This window comes from Corvus kubaryi, unplaced genomic scaffold (assembly GCF_017639235.1).
Source record: "Corvus kubaryi isolate FWS band 111438036 unplaced genomic scaffold, C.kubaryi_AGA036_p1.0 37394, whole genome shotgun sequence".
Taxonomy (NCBI): Eukaryota; Metazoa; Chordata; class Aves; order Passeriformes; family Corvidae; genus Corvus; species Corvus kubaryi.
In genome coordinates this window covers 4,964,657-4,985,638 of record NW_024581133.1, presented here as the reverse complement: position 1 = coordinate 4,985,638, position 20,982 = coordinate 4,964,657, and the positions used below count along the sequence as shown (strand labels likewise).

At 43.2% G+C, this 20,982-nt stretch overlaps 1 protein-coding gene across 3 annotated transcripts in view; it reads left to right on the top strand.

Annotated features, from left to right (window-relative positions):
- Positions 1-20,621, top strand: part of MINAR1 (membrane integral NOTCH2 associated receptor 1) — a 34,670-nt gene extending 14,049 nt beyond the window's left edge. The window contains exons 4-6 of one of the 3 annotated variants that reach the window (XR_006017915.1): positions 2,583-2,693; positions 7,978-8,177; positions 8,921-20,620. Coding sequence is in view for 2 of the 3 variants with exons in the window: in XM_042039387.1 (XP_041895321.1) it covers positions 2,583-2,780 (198 nt within the window). In the remaining variant the exon portion in view is untranslated. Of the gene's footprint in view, positions 1-2,582; positions 6,426-7,977 lie in introns of those variants that run through there. The other 2 variants (XM_042039389.1, XM_042039387.1) reach the window with 2 other exon arrangements.
- The last annotated feature ends 361 nt before the right edge of the window (positions 20,622-20,982 follow it).

Genomic DNA, 20,982 nt, shown 5'->3' with positions numbered 1-20,982 from the left:
TGGGGTGCAGCTGTGCTCAGGCAGGGAGTCTGCTTGTCTCCACGGCTTGTCTGCCAGGGAAAGTGGCATGGAAGAGTCTGAGACCTTGGTGCTCCATGCCAGCCCTCGGTGGCTTGGTGCTGAGGGTACCTAAGCCAGCTCCAAACCCATCAGGCTAATCCCTAGGAAAGCATCAGGATGCTGTGCCTCGGGACCCCAAGTTGGTTCATTTGATTTGAAACCATCACCCATACAGTGTTGTAGTGCAACTCCCGTGAGTGTTTCTGCAGGAATTTGTGCACAACAAATTCACCTCCTTGCTTGGCTCATGCAAACTTCCCTGTCCTCACCAGTCCCTGCTCCTTTCTGTGCCTAAAGTGCAATTGGAAAGAAACCAGGCAGCACAGGGACCAGGCTGCATCTTGCCTCAGCTCCCTGCTGCTTTTTGGGTTTTAAAAGCTTTAGAGGGCTTACTAAATTCCTAACCCTGGCGTGGCAGACTGTATGCTAGAGTAGGAATAGGCTGGAAGAAGTTCCTCTGCAGCAGGCGGTCACAAAGCATCCCTTACCTGCTGTGTGAGCCAATAAGGGAGGTGATATTTGGGAGCAAAACCCCTCTGGGAGTAGTGTTCTTCATCTGCTCCTGGTAGGGCTGTTTTGTTCTCTGTAAGCAGCTCTGCATGGCTGTGAGCAAACCAGAGCAATCGGCTTATTGCCATCATTTATCTTTAGGATAAAGGTGATAGAAGTTTACTGGTTTGATTCTCTCCCTCCAAAAAGACTGTCAGAATTGCATCTACCCCGCAAAGCCCACGTCTAGACTTTATAATGGAGCTTACTGACAAACTTAAAAAATAGACACAGACTGATGAGTGTTTTTTTTTTCCCAGTGATTAAGTTTATTAGAACTGAAAGTAAATACATTATGCCTTAATGAACATTCCCACGTCTGGCAATGAAATGGGAAAGGAAGCTGATTAACAGTAATGGGCCTTTTTAATAATGCATCTTCCTTCTGAAGTAGTTAAAAGGTCAATGCCAAGGCAGAGGGGTCCAAAACTGCAATTTCCTTGAAGCACAGTATGCCTATCTTTGGGAACTTTCTACCTTTGTTTACTTAAAATTTCTCCTGGAGCCTGACAAGTCTGCTGGGTTTTCCTCCAAAAAAAGAATTGCAAAAGTAGTCATGCCCAAAGCTTGTCCCAGGTGTGGGCTGTGTGAGAGATTCATTGCTTTGCTCTGTGGATGATGATCCACTGGGATGAAACAGTGTCAGGCTGTTTTCTGATGCCTTTAGAGATGAGATTGCTTATTTTATTCAGAAGGCTGGAACAGGTAATTCAAAGCCCAAATGGTACAATCACAGATGTGGCTGATGGCCTCTGTTTCAGCATCCTAATGCTATCGTACAGCTGTCCATAAAATGATCATAAAACCATTGCTCGATTTTCATTGTTTATTTCTGAGATAGCTATAAACTCACTTCTTTTAGTAGTTCTGTACATAAAGCAAATGCTACTATCAGGCAAAGCCAAGTTTCAGCCAGTAGCTCATGGTCACAAAAGCTGAATTAGTCAATTAAAGGCTTAGTTAAATCCCTCTCAAGTCAGCTGGAATTTCTTTGCAGGGTCCAACAAGCTTTGGATCAGGACTGTTACAAGGACCGAAATAGTGTGTGTTAGGGTATTCTCACTGTAATATTTTTATGTGGATTTTTTTTCATTTTTTTAAAGAAATAGACTTTTGGAGCCCCAGATGAAGGAGACAGCTTTGGGGAAATGCTGTCATTTTTCAAAATGTTCTTTTTGCTTTATTCCTGTCTGCTGGTAAGTTCAATATAATGTGTAGTGTTTGGGTTTCCCCAGTTTCCCCCCCATTTTCCTCTAACACAGAGGTTAAAGGGAAAAAAACAAGCAAGGTTGAAATGGAAAGCTTTAAGAAGTCATAAATACTTAGGAATAAAAAACTGTGAGAAATAAAAAATAAATAAATTAAAATAAATAAATAATGGAAATACTGATAAAGTTCTGCAGGTTGCCTGGGTCCCCAGGTATTACCATTCCGGGGGGCGGGGGGGTCTGCAAATTGCCCCTGCAGAAGGACTGGGTACTGGATGGGCTGGGTAATCATGCCCTGCAAGCAAGTCATGGTACCAAAATTAGGGTTAGATTTATAAAATGTAGTGCATGAGGAGCATATATTAAGAGCCTTTCCCATCAGCTGAGCTTTAATAATTTAAAAATTATTAACAGTAACAGGCCGGCACTTGCTGACATTTCTGCTGTCAAGCAGATTAAAGAGATCTTATTTAAATGCCATCCAAGGTGATGAAGTTTCTGGTAAATCAGAGGTATGTGAGGGATTTTGGAGCAGAATCTTACTGTTGCAGGAGTCTATTTTTTGCAGTATTTTCTTACCACTTTCGTCAGCTTTATGGAATTGGGACCAGGAGATGAAGGGGTGCGAGAAGTGGCAATAACCCACTTTATCCTGACAGCAGATCCAGGTGCAGCTGGGAGGCCTTCAGGCACATCTGCTTTGTTTATTTACATTACTAATGGCAGACCCCAGACAACTAACAACTGTTTCCTTTTAATTTTTAGACTCAAGAATCTTTAAACCCAAACAACTTAGAGTACTGGATGGAAGACATTTATACTCCTGGCTATGATTCCTTGTTGAAACGGAAAGAAGCCGAGTTCAGGAGAGCAAAGGTTTGCAAGATCGCTGCCCTGATCGCAGCGGCCGCCTGTACGGTTATCCTGGTCATTGTGGTTCCCATTTGTACAATGAAATCCTGAACCTGGCCACAGACCTGTGACTCCCAGCCACGTGTGTCTCGGATAGCTCACGCTGTGTGTCAAATGTCTGCTGGCAAAACTGTAAGGAATTCGCTGAGGAGCCGTGTTCTGAGCATATCCTGGTGGAGAATGCTGTAAATGAAGGCAGAACGCAGAACAGCTAGAGAAACATTTTTGGAAAAGTCCTATTTTAAATAACAGACTTTGTGGTGAAGTTAATGGGAACTCGGTTCAATTTTTATGCATTTTTAAGAGTGCAATATTTTTTTTTTTCCTAAAGAAATGATATAATGTTTTACAGAATCAGAGACTGATGAGAATCCAGGCAAAAGAGGAAGGTTGTCTGAGCTATGTTGCATTTAAATGAAGTGTGGGTACATGGAGGTAGCACTGTATAGAAGGGAATGTTCTATATGCATTACATTGGGGAGCTAGGGAAGTCTTAACAGCTCTCTACAATGTAGAAAACTCTGAATGTATTGTATTTATTTTATAGTATTTATGTATTTCATGATCATTTGTTTGAAAGCAGACTGTGTAGCTGTGAACAGAGTTCATTCCTGTGTTCAGATTTAAAAGGGCTCTTTGTATTTGGTCTTGCCCTGAGACCCACTCTATCATCACTGAGTACTTAGATCTAAGTGCAATGTGCTGCAGACCAAAAAGATTATGTTTTAAAGCAATCACAAGAGGTTTTAGTTACTTCTGTTAAATAACATTTGCATAGAGCTGGCAAACTTGCCTTGCCAAAAGGGTATTCCTTACCTCTGCAGACAGTGAAGTTGTCTCAATTTCACTCCTGCCAGCAAGCAAAGCTGGCAAATCAAAGCAACGCTCTGTTAAAGTTCTTGGAAATGTAATCTGAACAGTTACAATTTTTTTTTTTTCCCACAAAGTCTTTGTGCCTTTTTTTAGACTGTAGGTTAAATAGAACTGTGTAATTTTTTGCTATTTTAAGCCCATAACATAAATCACAGCATAATGGGTACTAATGGAGCTTCTTTTCCCACAAGCCTTCTATACAGCTCCGAGTGCTCCTCAAGCAGCAGGGCTGGTGGTTACTGAGCACTTATATTAAGGGCACAATTTCCCAGCACTGGTAGAAACTTGCTGCAGATGCAATGCATCCAGCACAGGGAGATCTTTTGCTTCCCTCTTGCTAATGTACTTAAGAATGATGGTTGAATCTACTGGGCAGCAAGCAGTCTGTATCCCATTGGAAATGTCCATTTGATGCTTTATCCCAAATGCAAATAGCAGGTTCGATGGAATTCTCAAGCTAGGACAGAAATTGCCTGTCATGGTTAGTGAAAGCAAAAACCCAGACAGTATTACTCTTCTGTCAAGTTTAGAAAAAAAGACAAAAAAAGTATTTTCAGGAAATAATGTGATCTTGCTGGTCCTCTAAGGGAAAGAAGATTCTTTTAGTGAACGCTCTTTATGTAAGGTAATTTGGTTTCTTCAGAAGCAGCCTCCCTACACAATGACACAACAGCTAAGAAAGGACTGGATGCTCCTTCCTCTGGCTCTCTGGGATGTGCTGCACTCACTGTTTGTTTCTGGCTGGTTTAAAAAAAGTATTGAGGGAAGGGTGTGTGGGAGGCGAAGGCTTTGTTGTGACTTTAGATGTGTGTCAGTTCTTTCCTGCAGTTGGAGAGCTGTTTGTGTGCTGCTCACGTGCTGTGCTTTATTTAGGGATAGGTGATCCCTGGGACTGTTGATCTGTCAGAAAAATAAGTGTAAGCACAGGGTTGGATGTCCCATCAGCAAAGAGAGAACAAGAATAGGCCCACAGACAAAATCTGTGCCTGCCTGGCCTGAATCCTGACCCAAATTCTGTGGCTTTGGCCCATTCTTTATACTAAGATAATTTCTCTTTCCTCCCAGATGCTGCAGGATGGAGTCACAGCAGGGAGGGAGCAATTCACACTGTCTATTTTAGGCTGCCTTTGATTATTGTGTGATTCAGAGCACCTGAGTACAGGATCCATCCGTAGTAAATATAGACAGGTAGAGAAGACCTCTGGGGACAACTCAGAGCTGCCAGCAAGATACCTAATATTAGACATGTGAAAAACACTCTGGAGGACACTGCTCTGCAGTTTACCTCCTGCCCAATTTAGATTGATTGTATATGTAGAAAAACCTATTCCTATTTCAGGTAATGTCAGAAAGCCCTCTGACACCCCTTCTTGGCTGGTGACAGCAGCACGGGCTGCTGTTGGAGGGAGCAGTGTGGGGGCACAGTGTCAATCCCCCATCTGCCCACACCAAGCAGCAACAAGACCCTTGGAGGGGCAGGATGAGTGGGGACAGACCCCCTGCCTTCACCAACCCCTCTTGCACTACCGTGAATGGTCTGGCCCTGCTGCCCCCAGCCCCAAATCAGCACTTTCTCCAGGGCATTTCAGTAATCTGATTTTAGAAAATATCGTTTCTCCCTTAGGGGAGATAGGAGAAGGGCGGGGAGGTGCTACTGATCACAGGGTTTGTCTGTGCAACTCATCCAGCTAGCGCCAGATGAGTCTTTGCATTAGAGATGCCCAGAATCCTGGGAAGGGTTTTGCAGGTTATGGAGCTGTGGGTGACATGAAGCTGGCCCAACCCAAGCACTCAGCATCCCAAACATCCATGCTGCTCCTAATTTATTGAGGTGCTTTTGCCCAACCTTACTTTGCACAAGCAGCCAGTGGCACCCACTCCATTGGTCAGTGGTTTCCTTGCACACCAGACTGTGGTTTGTCATGAATTCCCTCCTGGGGTTCGATTTGGCTCCTGCAGTCTCTGGAAGCATTTCCATGGTGCCAGGAGCCTGAGGGGAACTTGGAGAGCAGAGCCTGACTCCCTGCTCCACAAACACCTCTGTGAGCTGCTGCCTTGCTGTCTCCTCCCCTCCCTGGCTGCCTCTGGCAGCTCCTTGGCACCACTGGGATGTGCATCCCAAGCCATTCCCAGTGGGATTTGCATCTGGCACAGAGCCCTTCTTAAAACAGGCAAGGAGATGGAGTGATGGGATGCTTCTGCTGGAGGAGAGCAGCCAGGGAAGGAGGAAGCCTGCACAGAGTGTACACACTAGGTGAAATCCTGACGTATTAACCTGCAAGAATATTGTGATCCACCTTGTGAACCAGTTACCAACTAGAATACACTGTATACTATATGATAGACTTTTGTATAAAAAAAAAAAAGAGAAACTAAAGCTATAGGTACATTGTAATCCTTGGTGTGATTGAAAAAGTGTCCTAGATTATATTACTTAATTAAAATTATGATGAGCATATTGAACTGTTTTTCGTATTTATGCCTTATAAACTTGATATATTACACACGATAAAATGAAACTGCAAGAACTATAAGAAAAGATACTCCATTTTGGGGGCAAATCCCATTTGCTTTTCCTAAAAAAAGAGTGCTGCTTTAAATGAGCTTAATAAATCATGTGTGCAGAAGAGCAAGAGTAGGATATGTCCCCAAATGACTTTTTAGGATTTTTTTTTTTTTTTAATGGGGCTTTGGTTAATGTACTATGTAATAATTTTATTTTATAATGTTACTGTACAATGTTGCCTTTTGGTTCATTTAAATATAACACCAAATAAACTTGAAATTACAGTGTCCTAAGTTTTAATGAAACAGTTATAATAATTTATTACTCCATTGCTTTTCCAGTTGTTTTTTTTCTTAGAGACATCAAGATAGCCATGGGTTGTGAGTGTGTCAGTGTTAGATAACTAAGCAGCCTATCTAGTTCTTGGCAGAATTGCTAATGGATTTCTAACTTGTGAAATAATAAGATGGCAGAAGATAACGAAAAATGAGTTTGTTTGGTTTCTTTTAAGAGCTCCTTTGCATCATATTGTTTGGGCTTCTGGAAGATTAGCTCTTGACACTAACCGTAGTATTTCATTTTATAGGTTATTTCATGACTAAGTTTTGCCATATCAACTGTTTTATGACTAATATTTTGGTACCTGTTTAACTTATATATTTATGCAACCACTGCCCCTTTTATGTCAGTACTACAGATAAGTGCTTATAATCACCTGTGAACAGGCAGTCAGTTTGCTTAGGGTCCCTGTATGAATTTAATTTGCTGCTTGTGAGTTGTTAATTGCCAAAGCAGGTTGTCTTAAAATTCCAGGTATTGAAACACAGGTAGAGCTGAGCCTACCACTGCTGGAGGTTACAGAGGGCAGCTGTGGAAGAAGACACATAAACAATGAGCAGTGACTTGAAAACACAGTACTGTGAGACTTTGATTTGCTCCTCTCTGCTGCACAAACACCTTCAGTGCATTGTTTTAGCAGTTCTGGACAGGATGGGGAGTTCTGAGTGCTCTCTGCAGGGCCACACCGCCAGCTCCAGCCTTGGGTGCTCACATGTTGCGAGTCAGGCTGCAAACCACCACAGGTCCCCGTGGAGGGATTGTCAGTCACAATTTGGTGCTGGTTTCAGTTTGGGAGATTGTTTTGCATTTATTTGCACCAATGGTTTATCATGGGTTTGCATCAATGTCAGGTTTTTCTCTTGTACTCATCAAGTCCAGAAGCTTACAAGTAGGAGTGCCATTTCGATTTTTACTTTGAATCCAGGAGCAGGAACATTCATAAAAATGCTAAGTGGGACCAGGCTTATGCCAAAAAATCCTAAGCACTCTGGCACAGCATTCCTCAGTCATGAAGCTGTGTATATTGGATATATAGATCTCATCTGGGTCATTGCTGTGCTGGAAGATGGAGCAGCTGCCAGGTTTCTGTCTGCTGGATGGAGTCACTGAGTCTCAAGGTAGAAGAAAACTCCTACACACAATGTTGTATTGCCAACCAAGCCCCAGCCCCACGAGCTCGGGGCTGCTTTGAATGTATCAGAGCAGTCAATTGTCCTGGTTGAATAAATCCTTGATTTCATATCTAGCTCTGGTGAATGGCTCTGCCTGTTGCACAAACAAGTCACAAGCAGAATATTGGATCTCAGGGCCATATACTTCCTTTTGAGGTGCTCCCGTGTCTCCATCCCATTGCACCTGCAAACAGAAGAAAGGAAAGTAGGCAGTGCCCCGTCCATAGCAGTGTGCTCCTTCTGAAAGGAAAGGTCAGTTGTGTTGGTGTGCACTTTGGGAAGAGACAAGCACCTGGGGAAGTAATTATGGAGATGAGGTAATTTTTTAAATTTCATTTTTTCTTTGCTATCTTTTCAGGAAAGAACACTCTGTCTCGTAAAGTGCTGCTCTGCTGGTGGTTCTCCAGCAAACTTGGCTGCTTTGGACAACTTCTGAGACACTGGATCACTTGATATCTTTCAGGCTGTTGCATAAATCTACAATGTTCACTTAGATACTGGAACAAAATCTTCCAACAAAGAAGAAGTGGGCTGTCAGCAGCCAAACTCCTCCCATGAGTAAGTTCCCTATGGTTTTATTTATGTTCTTCAATACAGTACAAACTATGTGTAGGAGAGGCATGAAGCTCTTCCAGAAGCAACTGTACATCCATGCCTTCCCAACTGCAACAGACTGGGATTTTCAAGGGAGGCTAGGTCGTGGTCTTGGATGAGCCCAGCACAAGAAAGCAGCTGTGCTTGGACTGTGCACGGCACCACAAGGCACTGCTGGTCCTGGTGGAGCAGCAGAGGATGTGAGGAGATGTGCAAAGTGCTCTCTGGACCAGAGAAGTTTTCCACAAGGCTTAACCCAGTATAGGGTTGAGGAAATGGTGGGTGTCTGGAGACACAGTTGCTGCTGAGGCTGGAGGGTTTTAGAAATTTAGAGCATTGTGGCAGCAATTACCCATCTCCAGTCCTGCTCCTCCCTGCCCTCCTGCACCCTGGATCTGTGGATTTTGGGATATTCCTCTGAGGCACTAAAGCAGGTCTCTGGACATACAATGAAGGCTCAGATCTTGCCTTTTCTCAAAGTACCAGATTTCCTCAGTAAAAGGAGGGAATTTTCTGCCAGACATTGATGCTTTGGCCTCAGCTAAAGAAAAAAATCCCAAGGTCTGTGATCTCCTTGTCCCACTGGAGAGGCTGGCAGCTCTTAAGGGAATGTGACCTGGCCCCTCCTCTCATCACCCCCAAAACATCATGAGAGCACCCTGGAAATGGCAGGGCTACAAAAACAAGTCCCATTTGCTTTTTTGTAGGGCTTTGTGAAAGCCACATTTCCTGCCAGTCTCTGCAACCAGAGGGCTGAAAACTGATTCTGTTTATTAAAGATGGAAATATATGGGTGATCTCCTCAGGTAGGAACACGCAGTTCTGATTGCTGGTTCTCTAATAAAAATGTAAAATCCTGCTATTTGCAGCAGAATTGCTCTGTTTTCCTTGCTCATTTTGAGCCTGTGTGCAGCGTGTGCTGTCTGTATGTTGTCCCCCAGCACGTGGTGAGGCTCCAGACTGTGTCCACAACAGCAGGTGTCCCCCTGGAAGAGGGGGAAAAGAGGGACTAGAGAAATGCTAATTATTTTGCCTGCCCCTGGATCATGTGGAAGCTGGTCCCTTTTGAAAAGCTTTGCTGTAAACTCTGCTTCAGTGACAGATGTATCTCCTCATTGAAAAATCCTCTTGATCTGCTGCCCTGCTAGACAGCCACACTTCCAACAATAACAGAGATCCATGTTGTGCAGTGTGTTTTTCCTCATGTAATGTTGGGGGAGAGGAGAGAACCAAAGAAGCTGAGTCGTTTATCTTCTTTGCTTGTCTTGGTAATGAAATATTGCTGTTGAACTTTACCCTGCCTTTCCTGTTACTATTTTTTTTTTTTTTTTGCAATGGTTGCCATTTAAGAGGTTCACAAAATTGCATTAGTAAAATTTATGACTGTGCAGCAAATATGTGCATATGCATTAATTCTGTTCAAGGCCAATATCTTGTAGCTGCAATATTAATGTTATGGTGCAGTTTCTAAGTATGGCTAATGGCTGTTCAATAAAGCAGGGCTCGTGTTTTCCTCACCTTACAGCTCTTAATTCCTTGAAACAGTCCTGCCTTGAAGAGTTTGCCAGGTAAAAGTTAAAAAAAGGTACATGCACAACACACAAATATGTATTTTTTATACATTTTTGTTTATGCAATTAACCCTTGAAATTTTTGGCCCTGTGAGTTGGTTCAGTTGGGTTTCTGCTCCTTTGCATGGCTCTTAGTTCCAGGTTTCAAAACCAGATGTCTATGAATGCAGTGCATTAAAAATGGGCCTTTTAGCCATGATTCTGATCTGGAGAGACTGAACTGGATGTTAGTGTTACCCTGAGGGTTACACCTCATGCTGTTTTGGAGTCAGTGAACAATAACTGCTCAGTAAACGATAAATTAATTGGCATTACTTACATTTAAACGTTCATTTTCCTACTATGTAAAAAGGCCACTTTCTGATAGAAGGATGAATTAGTATTTGTAGTCTTTTTACCAGTTTAAAGGTAGTTACTAATCTGGTATTCAAGGTTGAAGACATAACAAAAGACAAATGACCGATGACGAGGGCTTGCTCATGTGATAGTTGGAGAAAGGTTGGAGAAATATTTTCAGGATGCTGAGACAGGAATTTAGACAGTATCTGACAGCACCTGTTTACTTCTTCAAAGCTTTGTCTGACAGCCAGAAGAAAGCTCCATGCTTGTGATCTGGAGCGATTGCCTGGTGTTTGGGATGTGATATGTGCAAGATCACTGCTGCTAGAGGTAAAAAGCTGATCCCTTGGGACTCAAAAGTATGAAGTGCTGAGGAGCTGAGGTGGACTGGAGCTCCGGGGCTGCCAAATGTCTGGGTATGTCCAAGTCAGGCTATGCACGAGCCCACTGGTCCCAAAAGTGGCTCCAACCACAACAGACCCTGGGCTCATGTCCGACGATCGCTTGGCAAAGGGATCAGTGGCAGCAGCCTGCAAAGCTCTGATGGAGGACACAAATATCCATTTACCATTGTGGGGGAGGGCTGGGGGGCAGTGACACTTTTTTTTCTCTGCCAAAAGCAAGGCATCTGTGGGGTGGAAAAAGCAGCGCAGTGGGAAAGCTAATTTCATGTGAAAGCTCTCAAGGCAGTACCGTATGTCTTCCATGTTTTGGGACTAGTTGCTTGATCTCTGTGGGCTTTGGTTTCATGCCAGTTACTCACTGTGTCTCTCTCCAGGCATTTTCTTGGAATAGAGCTTGTCCCTTGCTGTGGGGTCATGAGATGCCCAGGAAGAGAGGGGCCAAACAGGGGCTGAGAAATCTTACAAGCACCACCTTGATGCTTATGATGGTGTTGCCACTATCATAGATAGTTACAGCCAGATCAGTCATCAGATTTGTAACTCTGGTGGTAATCAGTGATACGACACCAGGGAGGTGTTTGGCTCAGCTTGTCAAAGTGTTTTGGTATTGTGAGAATGATGAATGTCACTGGGAAAGCTTTTTGGGGAAGATAACATGAGAGAGAAAAGCAGGGGAAGTGTGATGCCCTGCTGGGAGCATGGGGAGCGTGGGGAGAGTGGGATTAGTGCTGCAGAAGATGGGCAGACAGCGAGCATCTGCTCTGGGCTACCAGGATCAGAGCACAGCAGGACTGAGAAATTCTTGGACCAGTTATCAAGGAATTGGGAAACTCCAGGATACTGTACTCATGGGGGATTTTTATTACCCAGACATCTGCTGGGTAACAAATGCAGCTAATCACAGTGATAATGTACAACCCTAATTCACTATAAATTCTCTCCCATATGTTTACAATTGTATTTACAGTAGGAAGTGAGGGACAGTTATTCATGAATCAAGGTGAAATGAGTTGCTGGGGCAGAGTCAGCCATGTATTATGGAAAATAATGTGTGACAGACCTGAACAGAATCCTTCTGAAAGCATGGCTGTATTTCAGGTGTTTTAAGTAAAAAAAAAAAAAAAAAAAAAAAAAGTTGCTGTAATTGCTGGTTGCTTTTAAATGTGCCAATTGAGCTACTCATTTCTCCATAACCTTTGCTGACCTCGAAGAACAAGTTTACAAGTGGAGTTGATGAAGATTTATCCTCCAGATGAAATACACCTCTTCAAATCCAATTCTGCTGATGACGAGGTGGAAAAGGGTTAAGAAAAAAATAAGAAAGGAACCATGATAATGGCTGCTTAGCTCATCGGTAGCACATGAAAGGATGTTGTTTTATTGATATACTTCTATGGCCTTTCGCCTGTTGCAGGCAATAATTTTGCCCTCTAACTCACCACGGACCCAGAAGAGCACTGTGAGCTCAAATACACCTGATATTGAGGGGGGCAGGAGGTGGCTCAGCTGCCGGAGTTCAGGGCTGAGCACAGGTAGTTACTGATGAATTGCGGTGCCTTTTCCTGCCGTTCAGCAATCCCTGCTCCCTGGCTGTGCTTGCCCCCGCGCTGCCTCCTCGGCGCCGTGGGTTTATTTTGGTAAGGATGTGTAAGCCGAGCTCTGGCTTCGGCCACTCAGAGCCCGGGGATTTGCATAATGGCATTACTGCTTATTCCTCAATTACAGTCTTTGAATATGCAAATCTGCTGATGCTGGTTACTGTAATCCTCCTGCCCTGGCAGGTCCCCAGCTGGGGAAGTTTTTGAGCCATTTATTGGCAATGAGAGTTTTCCTCGTGGGTTTCTTATTTCCAGCTGTGGGTAAAGGGGAAAAGTCCTCAATCAGCTACCTGAAATAGAGGAGAACGAAATTCAGAAAAAGGAAAGACCATTTTAAAAAAGAGCTTGGATGCTTTTTCCCCTGTCATCTTCCTTGCAGGAGCTCATGTTCATGCTGGTGAGATGGGATGGATCAGCTTGCTCTGTCCTACACACCACAGCAGGGTTTGTCCTTGCAGCAACTTTCCCTGTTCCTCTCTGCCCTGGCTGCTGCCCACCTGAAATTTGGGTTCAAAGCAAAAGAGATGAGAGAACAAGCAGTGGTTTTGAAGGTTGCCTGTCCACTTGCTGCTCTTGGTGGCCTCCTGGCTCTGGAGGGGTTACGTCACTGTAAAGCAGGAGAGCAGTTCAGCAGAGGACTTGCAGCCTTGGGTGGAGAGATGGGAAACCTCAACTCAGAGCAGCTGAGCACCTGCCCCAGCTTAGACAAAAGAAAGTTTGCTGAATTGCAGTGTTTTGCTGTCTGCTGAGTTGTATAAGCATGTCGAGAGCTGCAGCTCTTTTTATTAAAGCATGACTTGAGTAACCTTTCCCATTTCTACTCCCAATATTTTTCTAGTAGTATTTTCAGCTGTATTTATTTTTCCCCCTGTGTCTTTTCAAATAAAGGGGGAGAGTTTTTTCAAAATTTTATTCTCAAGTAAGAGAGAGTCCAAACTGCTTTATTTTCTGGAAGAAGTAGATTATAACAGGAAAATCAACACCTTTTCAATGGCAAACCTGGCAAAACTTCCCAGGTTTTCTGAAGAGGCAGCACCTCACCCACCAGTCCCTGCAGTTTAACCTCCCTCAGTGCCATGGGGGCCAGCACTCAGCTGGCAGAGACTGTCCTCGGATTCAGCTGCTGGGCATCATCCTTTCCTTACAGCTTCAGCCCCCTCTGCTCAACACCCTGTGCTCCCAGGGCATTCACCATAGCTCGTGTTCTTCTTCCCTAGCCATGGACCAGCCAGCTCCATCTGCAGACACAGCATTTGTTGAGGAAATCAGCTCCTTTGCATCTGAGTTAATGGCTGTGCTGTGAGAATGTTGCTGTCACACAACTCAAAATGTCCCAGGAGTGGGGTATGTGGACAGATCTGAGAGGAACACTTCTCCCTGTGTATGGGAACATGTCCCACGCCATTGTGTGTTAATGGATATGATTTATTTCAGAAAAAAAAACCAAAAAAAACCCCAACGAAAATCCAGAAGAACAAAACCCAGGCAAATGCAGAACAAATGATTTATGGGAAACAAAACTGTTTGGAATATAAATACAGACAAGCACCATATTTGTTGCTGATGGTGCTATGTTCCCTGGGAGAATAAAGCTGTTTTGTAACTATTTGTCTGTGTCTTGAGCTTGCACACATTTAGTCTCAAAGTTTTTCATTTCTAATCATTTCATAATTTCATTTCTTATTCTAATCTTTTTCTTGGATCAACAAAAATGGTTGGACACCCATTTGTAGAAAGCTGCATTGTAATGTATTGTTACATCCTGTTCCCAAATCAGTTTCTTCAGTTCTCAGGAGTTCCCCAGTAATGCTTTATCAGCCAGATGTGGGAGATGATGCCTGGAAATAAAGATGTATCTTGTACCAGGGCCTGCAACTGAAAATGTCCTGAGCGTTCCTGAGCCCTGCTTTGATGCCATACTTAGCAAAAGCTTGTCGTGCTCCTTTCCTGGAAGATTAGTATGAACTGAAACACTTGGAAAGAAATTGTTCTTTGCATGTTTTTCACCCTTTAAGTGAGTAATACTTTTGGAGCTTTTCATCTTACTTTCACTGCAGGTGTTTCTGCTGTTCCATAAAAGTAACAAAAAATAGCCAGGGAATGAGATTTTAACCTTATTCTATGATAAGCTATTACACAAGAATTATTTTTCACTATGTACAAATGAACTTTTTAGGTAAACCAGATTCCTGGAAGGGAAAGAACCTCTTGGGAACTGAAGAGCTATGTTTAGGTCAAGTAAAGGACAGCATTGCATTTATGATTTTATCATCATGTACCTCTAATCTGGAAAAATTCCTCTACAAACCTTTAGGAATAAGAGGATAATCTAGTGCCTAGGTTTATTCAGTGTTTGGCTTGTCTGATGAGATCAATGAGAAGAGATGTGTTTATTATGTTGATGTTTGCAGGAAGCGGAGGTGATAGTGCTAAAACTCTTCAAGGATGTAAAATGCCAAGGTTACAGGAACTCTTTATGTTTCAGAAAAGGTGCAGATAAAATATAAGCATTCAGAAACACTGCAAAGAAGGGACATGTGACCATTTTTGCGTTGTGGAACAATATGGCAGTGTAGAGCAAGAAGCAGTCCAGCAAAGGACAGGACATGAGAGATGTCACTTGCTGTCCAAAGGGTCCCACCTCTCTTCTTGTTTGGACCCAGCTTCCTTGTAGTAAAAATATAGTAGTCACTGTGAGACCTGAAATGCATTAACCAAGAGAGAGATTTCGCCACATGTCGTCAGCCTGTGAAGCTGCCCAGCCTTTCTGTCTGAATTTTGTTTTATTCAAGTCTCCCCCAGCAACAGTGGGTTGACTTTCCTACTCCTATTAGTTTGCCATACATTGTAACTGGTAGGAGAGAATAAAATTCTTCCAGTGAAAGTTCTGCTGCTGCAGTGATCTGATTTACTTAAATATGTGATCAAACGAAAATGCAGCTTCTGAAGAACACTTTAGAAAAAGAGCAAAAACTGGCATGTTGTTAGATGCCCTCAGTGACTGTAGACTTACCGGAGGCTTTGATCACAGCTTCCTTCATCTCTTTTCATGCTGCTTACAAAGTTACTCTATGTAAAAATGTAGTGTGTGATTTATTTCAACCAAGGAAAGACAAATTCATTCTGAAGGCGGGAGATGGTCAATCTCTGAGCTCGAGTTTGTGTGTCGATCTTGAAGGATTTTGGAGCAGTTGCTGTGGAGAGGATGTCGCAGGTGACTGACAGCAGAGCCACACCATTGACTACAATGAAGTGGAAAGGTGACCTTCTGCAGTCAGGTTTCATTGTTGCAGAGTTGGAGATTGATTTTCCCCAAAATTGTGTGCTATCTCTGCACTAACCTTTCCACGAGCCCTGTCTGTGCACATTTTGAGCCATCTGGAAGCTCTCATGGGCCAGGAGCCATGCCTTGAAGCACAAAAATCTTCTCCAGGGGAGCTGTGGTGGTTACTGAAGGAATTCAGCCTTTATTTAGTCCATAAGAGACTGTTCCCACCACTGCTGAGCTGCAGATATTGCTCAGTTGCCCCTCTGCGACTGCTGCACTACATTGCAGTATTTCAGGAGGAAAAGTGGAGAATGACTTTTCCATTTGAAGCCATATGAGGGGATTCAGACAGACAGCATGTAATTGCCCTAGCTGGAGCTGGGCCAAGGCAGAGGATCTGTGGCTCCCCATCTGCAGGCTTATTTTCAGCACTTCAAATGAGGGATTTCGACAGAACATGTCGAAATTAATGAAACAAAGTTAGTTTCTGTCTGGATATCTCCTCCATCATACCTACATCAGACACAAATAGCTCACCTGCCCTGGACTGCCCTTCAAAGGCTCATCTTACAAGCCCAAATGAAAGAGCAGCTGGAGGCGAAGAGCCTTTCCTATTCATTCAGGTGAGTTGTGAAGTGGGTAATGAAAATGCTATTGTTTTCCAACACGGCCAGAATAGGTTATTGAGGAAAATAAATTCTGCCCATGACTCTTCCTCTTACAATACAAACCATGGCCCTAATCCAGCAAAGCACTTTCGCCTGTGCTTAACTGGAAATTTGTGAGCAGCGCCGCTGATTGCAAGGGATCAGCTCTGGTGCCTGAAGTTAAATATGAGGGGTGGGAGCTGGCAGGTGGGCAGCTGAGCAGGGCCATTGCCCAGGGGCCTTGGCTTATTATCTGTGATTATATGGGCTTAGTGTTCGGCTGGAGCCGGGCCCGTTGGAACAAAGGAGCGGGATTAGCAGGCGTGCAAAGAGGGAGCAAAGCCAGAGGATTCCAGCAGTGTGGAACACAACTTTGTTACTCTGACAGAATGTATAAAAGTGAATGAAAGGGCTGTATGATTGCTGTTGCCATCCTGTTAATTAGGCTGAACTCATGGTTCATTAGTGCTACAATATGCTTCCATCCTTAACAAAGCCCTATTGGGTGCATGGAGCCACTTTACTATTAGTAAAATGAAGCCTTATCAGAGAGCCCTGTAATTCATTTTGTAAGACAAGTCATGGCATATATTGTGTTGAATTTGCACTGAAGAGGCAGATTGCTTGCTTAACACTTGCTTTTCCTAATGAACAGGAAAAGATGTTTCCAAAACTAAGTTATTTGTACTATTGGGAGTTCTGACCTGGTGCCTAATTACATCACATAGTCCCTTAGCAGTGTTTCAAGTAGTTCCTAAATAACCCAAACGGAACTGCTTTTGCTCTTGCACATTCTCTCAGTGACACTGTGAACATACCATCAAGCATTAAATTCCTTGTTTCTTGCTGTCATTGTGGTGAAGACTTTAGTGTACAACCAGTACAGTTTCCCTGCAGCAAGAATGCAGCAAAAGCACTAGCACAACCCCCATTCCCTGCTTGCAGCAGTACTGATTAAGCAGCATAGTGAAAACTTGACACAGGAGCAAGAAAGAACAAGTACTGGTGTGTTCACTGCCCCCAAGAAACCACTGTGCTCCCCCAACACCGCTGCACCGTGGGCAGAGCACGTGTTTGTAGTAGTGTTATGATAGATGCTGACCTGGCAGTGATTTTTCTGTGGATTCCCTGTGCTGGGAAGGGAGTTTGGATGAAACCAGGGCACAGATCCACATTAGCCTCAACCAGAGAGCTGACTGAAGCCAATCCTGCTCTACCAGACATCCCCAGAGTGGGTCATGCGTGGTGTAGTTGGGTTCAACTCCACCCTAACTCTCAGGTCTTCCAACCTAAATGATCTAAATTTGTGATTACTGCTCAGGGTAGGGAGATGTGTAGCAAAATCTTTTTATTTTCATGTTTCTTCCTTGTACCATTCTTCCTTATACCATTGTTTAGTAAACATCCATGCTTACTCATGTTTTTCTACAGTAGGCCTAAAAATATCCCCCTCTCTCCATTTCAGTGCTATAGCCTGCAGACCTGAGATGACCCTATATAAGAGAGTCATAACAGCACAGTCTAATGGAGAAGAAAAATGGCAATGAGGTAATGTAGCAAAAACAAATGTCTGAAAGAGCATCTCTGAACTGCTCACCAATTCTGGTTGCTCTTACAGCTCAGGCTGCTAGTATTGTCATCCAACTCCAGGGCTAAGGGCATGTCTTGGTGTAACCCCATGAAATCCATGGATTTCATCCCGGGGCAGCTGCAGTCATTGAAGTGAATGCTGTGGATGATGGGCACAGCCTCATATTTGCTGCACAATTGTGCATCCCCAATGAAATCAGCACCAGCCCTGAGGACCCAGGGGAGCTGCACGTGGTCACCCTAAATCAGATCTGCCCCAGAGCTCTGAAATCAGCATGGTGGTGCGAAATTTGGAACAATGACAATTGGGAACCAGAACTGGTTTTGCAGAAGGATTGGTATTTACTGCTTAAATGGAAATATCTTATTCTTACGGCCATGGAAAATGCTGCACTACAATATACTTGGAAACATCCTGTAAGATTTTGTTCCAAGATGCAATGATGCCTTTCTCAATGCCTTAGGGCCACCATAAGACACAGTTGTTGGTTTTCATCAGGGTAATTTGAATCTGGCTCAGATCCCTTCTCTGTTTTGCCATGCAGCTGTAGAGATGTTTGACTGAAATGCAGTGATGGGCCGGGATGAAGCAAAGGCAGGGCAGGAACAGCTGTTTTGGTGGCAGAGCCAGCTTACAGTGATTTAAAGTGATCACAGAGCTCATACAAAATAGATGACCGCTCATGTTCTCGACTGCTGGTGGCCAAGGACACACAACTGTCTGCCTGCTTAACCAAGTGGTTTCCTCAGCTCATTTTTGTGTAGGCTACATATATAACCAGAAGTGAATAAAGAAAACTAATGTGGCAAATAACAGGAAATTGTAGGGTTTAACATATAGAGGCCATAAGAACATCTAGTTTCCTATTCTTCTCACTGTGGTTGTAAATGTGAATATGAAGTAAGCGATGCATTGTCAATGCTCTCCCACAGAATGAATTCAGCAGCAGTACAAGACACAATCCACTTGCCAATGTCTAACCAGGTTATTCTGTGGGGTTATTTAGTCAGCCTTCGCGGGGTAAATTACAACTCTTTAAAAACTGATGGTTAAAATGGTTCACATGTTGAGGAGCACAGGCTCCCCTTCCACTTCCCAGTGCTTGTGAGCTGAGTTTGCAGGGGTGGTGGGTATTGTTTGGTCTTGGGTATATTTTGCTTAACCTGTCATATGCCTTAACCCATCACAGTGTTTTGCATCTGAGTTGGCTGTATTTTTATCAGGCATTAACATGCATAAGAGTTTGCCAGTACTTAATAAAAATGCTGCTGAAAACTGCATTCTTTCACCTGTTTACTGAAGCATATTATATTGTGTTTGAAATGTGTTTGAACTGAAGGTACACTCATGTGAAAACTGTTATATTCATAACCCACACCCAAGCAATAAGAAGGAGCTCAGTTAATGAAAATCACTCAAAGGAAATCACTGCTCACCCCTTCCAAGACCAATTAGGAAGATTGTTCCAGCATCCCTAATGCTGCCATGCTGCTGTTAAGCTCCTCTTCCCTCTGGAAGACTAAGGTAAGGAATTTGACAATAATGTGTAATAAACAAAGCATTTATACTATTACCAGTGTAAGTTTCTACAGCAAAGGACAACACTTGGACAAATATAAATATGCAAAGTGTAAATATACAAGGTCTCTGTGAGCATCCCATTCAAATGAGCACAAGAACAGAAGATTTGGGATCAATCAAAACTGGGTTGGTGAGTTTGAGCTGCCTTTTCAGATAAAGGCTGGCAAAGCACTTTCCTGGTGGGTCTTTCTCTTTGGAGGACACCTCAGTGTGGCTTCCTAATGCTCAGTAGAGCAAGGATCATCTGGAAGGTGGCTGTTTCTCCAAAGAGAGAAGAAAACATCCTTTCTGGCAGTACCCCAGCAACTTCAGATGCTGTAACAGCACAACAGATGGAGTCTCTGCCAGAGAAGAAATACTGTTGCTGAGTTGCATGAGCATGGCAGTGTGGGCAAAGCCTTGGCTGCTGGGACACAGTGATGTTCTTCTGCCTTTGGAGACATACAGCAAATTATACCTGTTGGGAGCCTGTTGGGCTTTGCTGTGGATATTTCAGTTTTTAGCTGTGTTTGTTCTCCTTCCCTTTTTCCTCTCCTCTGGTATCTCTGCTCACAGCAACAGGTTTCTCTCAGAATTTATTTTTCCCACTGCATAGAGAATGGGCCTGAGCTTTAATGTGCAGAGCTGTCTGCTTGAGTCTCTTAATAAGTGGCAAAGGACTTAAAAGCTGAGACTCTTATATTTATTGATAATGAGAAACCTTCAGAACTGCTTCGAATATTTGTCTGATAGTAAATGTTCTGCCAAAAATACCCAATTCTTTAACTATGTGAAAAAGGAGTATTGCTAAAGCATTGCTTCACATTGCATAAAATGCTCCAATCCTTCAAACACCATTAGAGATATAATTCATTGACTTATGCAGATGAAAAATGTTCATAATAATTTTGGTAAATATTTCCTCTAGTGTAAATACAGATCCATTTTAAATTGCAAACATATGCAAAGGCAGGTAAGGCTTATTTCAATCAGCTCACCACACAAAGAGCTGCAGCATTTTTCAAGTGAATTTTCTTTCTGCCCACATCTGGAGGCTAAAAGGGAGGAAAGAGAAGAGAGCGAACTTTTTTCTCCAGTGGTTGTGACTAAATCACTAAATAACTACTTTTTTTGCTCTTTACAGCAGGGTTTTTTTTATTCAGAGTGATTCATGTGCTGCACTATGAGGGGAAAAGTGCCCCAATCCAAAGAGCTAGAAAATAGAAGTGCTAATCTTAACTACCCCTGTGTTTAAATAAGAGGATTTACAGAGCACAGCAGGAAAACGTGAGGCACAGGTTCCCTCTGACATAAACCCCCAGTTTTTGATCTCCAGCCATACATACAATTTGTTCACCTGACACATTCTGATGCATCAGTTTGGCCATGTTAATTCCTTTGAAATACGTTTTACCCCACTGTACCTTCAAAATCACAAAACAGTTGATTTAACTTTACGTGCTCATGTGTTATTGGAAAGAGAGGACGTTTCCCATTTGGCTTTGTAGCATTCACTAACCACAGACTTCAGATTTCTTGTCTGAGCCTTTAATAAAAGCTTATGAACCTCTGACTCGTGTGATTACAGTCAGGAAATGTCTTTTTTAAACACTGACGTTGTTTGCTTTTGTCAAGCCAGAAAACAGAGAAACTCCCTCTAATTCCCTCCACTGATCATTTTTCTTTCTGTCATCTGAGGATGCTGCTGAGTGCTCAGTGCTGTCAGTGGCTGCTGGAAACATCTATGAACAGCTTCATCCCTGCTCCTCTAAGAGGTATCTCATTATCCGA